Here is a 3,381-nt window from a genome sequence, read left to right on the forward strand (position 1 = left end):
TTTCTTTTGGCAACTTCTAGTAGTTCTATTTCCTATTATAAATGCAAGTCGTTTTGAAGATGATCTATAAGCAAACTCTTCTCTAAGTTTTTCATTTCATTTCCTCTCAAAAATACCTGTTAAAAATTGTTCCAAATGATTTTCTTCCTGGTCTCTCATTGTTAGCTTTTAAATCCTCAGCCTGTCATCATTTGCGAATTTACCATTACTAACTGTGTGTAATTTTATCTTCTGATCTGAACGAAAAGACTACCATACACAAATACTCTATATTTACACATTAAACTGATTTACGAAAAGGTTGTTTTCTTAAACAGAATTCAAAATTCTATTTAACAAATCCAAAGTTCTATAACTAATTTATGTTTAAAAGAAAAGCAGAGCACTCCTCCGTTATTAAGTGACTTTATCCAGGGTCTTTTCTCCTTGTTATGTTTGGAAAAACTTCTTTTTGGAAGCACTTTAGAAGATTATAACATCCTGCAGCTCAGCTTCTGAGAGCTAGCCTGATTTCTCTTTCTACTCAAAACACATATTGCTTCCTGCATTTCAAGATCTCAAGATCTGGACTACATCGGAGAAATTTTCAGGGAGAGATGGCCAAAGAATGCTGGAAGATTATTCTGATTAAAGGACTAGAAGAAATCAATGATGACCAGTTTAAAATGGTCAAGTTCTTACTGACAGATCCATTAAAACTGACTTCAAAAATGCAAGATGAATATGGCAAAGTTCAATTTGCTAACCTGATGGTAAAGAAGTTCCCGGAAGATGCTGGTGTAGACAAACTGATAAAACTCTGCAAAGAAATAGCATCACTTCAAGCCTTTGTTGAAATTCTTAAAAGAGAAAAGGCAAAAGTTATGAAAAGGAGATCCACACCAGCAAAAGGAAAACCCCCCTCCAAAAAGAACAAGCAGGACGAAGACAGTCCTGCTGTACCTGCACCCAGCACAAGCTACACTGTCAAGTCTGAGGGAGCAGAGGTGACTCCTGGACCTCAGAAAAGAAAAACTACAGGCAAAGGAAAGGATAAGACCAGAAAGAGTAAGGTGTCAGAAGAGCAGCCTCAGCCATCCTGTCTTCCAGGAGCCAGTATGCCCACAGCCATTGGCCATCTCTCACCTCCCCCGACCTCAGCAGATCCATCCAAAATGTCCTCAACTAAGAAGCCAAAACCACAGGCCAAAGATCCAGCAGCCGCCAAACCAAATTATCTCCAGAAAGGCCCAATGACAGTGATGGTACTGAGTGCAGCAGATCCATTTGAATATGAGTCCTCAGAAAAGGAGAAAAAAAAAATGTTTCATGCTATAGTGGCTACAGAAAACAAGCTCTTTCATATGAAGGTTTTAAACATCAAGTTAAAGAAAAACTTCACCAGAAATAAAATCCTTACTATATCAGATTATTTGGAATATAAACGTCTCCTAGAGGTAAATGAAGCCTCTTCTGTATCTGAAGCTGGTCCTGACCAAAAGATTGAGGTTCCAAAAAACATTATAAGCAGAGCAAAAGAAACCCTGAAGATTGATGTTCTTCAAACACAAGCTGCGGGAACTATCGTATATGGATTATTTATGCTATGTAAGAAAACATTAAATAAGGACAACACAATCTATGAGATTAAGGATGACACAGGAAGTATGAAAGTAGTGGGGAAAGGAAAATGTCACAATATCCCCTGTGAAGAAGGAGATAAACTTCAGCTCTTTTGCTTTCAACTGAGAAAAAAGAATGAGACATCAAAACTGATTTCTGAAATGCATAGTTTCATTCAGGTAAAGAAAAAACCAAACCAGAGGAACAATGTTGCCACTACCGTGAGTGGACCTGAGGAGTGTAGTGAGATTCTAAAGCATCCTGAGGGCTGCACAACCCCAATTCAGAGACATCTCATGACTTCTCTGATGCCTCCAGCCTCAACCAGCAGTTTGTTCATTAAGGGGGAAGAAGCTGCCTCAGGAACAGAGATATCCTCTGCAGTCTCCAGAGCTGGTGCACTACCTGTGGGCAATCCTCACATTTATGGGACATATCAACACACCCCGTCTAGCCTTTGCCAGATGTCAAGCCCAAGGGCTGTGTCTGAAGAAGCTGTCACAGAAGGTCACCACAGTGGACCCATAGAAGTGATGGTGCTGAAAGCGACAGAACCGTTTGTATATGAAGTCAAGGAGGAGAGAAAGATGTTTCATGCCACGGTGGCTACTGAGAGGAAAGTTTTCCAAGTAAAGGTTTTTAACATCAACTTAAAGGAGATGTTCACTCCAAAGAATATCATTGCCATATCAAATTATATTGGCCGAAATGGGTTTCTGGAGGTATACACTTTCAATACCTCCGTGTTGAAGATGGATGCTGATAAAAAGATGGAGATCCCAAGAAGCCTGATTAACCAAGCTGGTAGAACTCCCAAAATCAGTCACCTTCACTCACAAACTGAAGGGAAGTTTGTGAATGGGGTGTTCCTCGTACATAGGAAATGTGTGATGGATAAATTCACTTATTATGAAATAAAAGATAACACAGGGCAGATGGAAGTAGTGGTATATGGACGACTGACCAGTATCAACTGTGAGGAAGGTGATAAACTGAAGCTCATCTGTTTTGAATTGGCATCTGGATGTATGGATAAGCGTCAGTTGAGATCTGTAATTCACAGTTACATGAAGGTCATCAAGACCAGGAAAATCAATAAAGAAATACATGGTCCTGATTCAGACTTGGAAACTTCACTAGACAGCTTCTTCTAAAACCTGGATGCTGTGGATAATGATGTTTATGGAGATAATTTCTAAGTGCAAGAAAAGATAAATGTACCTGGGTGAAATACAACACTGTATATGCCATTTTATATATATACATATGTGTGTATACATACATATATTCTTGGGTATGAGTGTTAGGGGTGCTTTTATAAGTTTTATTATTTTTTAAAAGTCTATTTTGCAACTATAAGCCTTATAATTTGAAGAAAGAAATAAACATCTTCACATTTTCTAATGAAAAAAAAAAAAAAGAAAAGCAATGGCAACTTTTACTCGTATTATGTATTGGCATACAATTTAAATAGTACATCTAAACCAAAGGCTGGGATTGACTCATTCTTAAAAGTGTTTGCACATATAAAACAGGAAGTGGCCTACACAAAGAGAAGGATGACCATTTCATGCTGAGCTCTGCTGGGGCTACTCATATAACTTGACACACTGAAGTGAAGCATTGCAGATAGTAGGACAATGCAGAGAAATCATATTCTAATAGTCAGACTGGGTGTAGTCACTAGGTATTATATACTATATATACTATTATAGTATAGGTGTAGTCACTAGGTATTATATACTATTATATACTATAATTCTGATACTTCAAACTAGG

General features: G+C 38.0%; 1 protein-coding gene across 1 annotated transcript; it reads left to right on the forward strand.

Annotated features, from left to right (window-relative positions):
* Positions 1-387: 387 nt before the first annotated feature.
* Positions 388-3,008, forward strand: LOC128581270 (gamma-interferon-inducible protein 16-like). The gene has a single exon (XM_053583854.1). The coding sequence runs from the start codon at positions 597-599 to the stop codon at positions 2,754-2,756; it is 2,160 nt and encodes a 719-aa protein (XP_053439829.1). The 5' UTR covers positions 388-596; the 3' UTR covers positions 2,757-3,008.
* The last annotated feature ends 373 nt before the right edge of the window (positions 3,009-3,381 follow it).

The sequence above is a fragment of the Nycticebus coucang genome, chromosome 3, assembly GCF_027406575.1.
Source record: "Nycticebus coucang isolate mNycCou1 chromosome 3, mNycCou1.pri, whole genome shotgun sequence".
Lineage (NCBI taxonomy): Eukaryota > Metazoa > Chordata > Mammalia > Primates > Lorisidae > Nycticebus > Nycticebus coucang.

Bases quoted from the DNA above. Each gene is read 5' to 3' on its own strand.
- LOC128581270 (XM_053583854.1), top strand. From the start codon at position 597: ATGGCCAAAGAATGCTGGAAGATTATTCTGATTAAAGGACTAGAAGAA.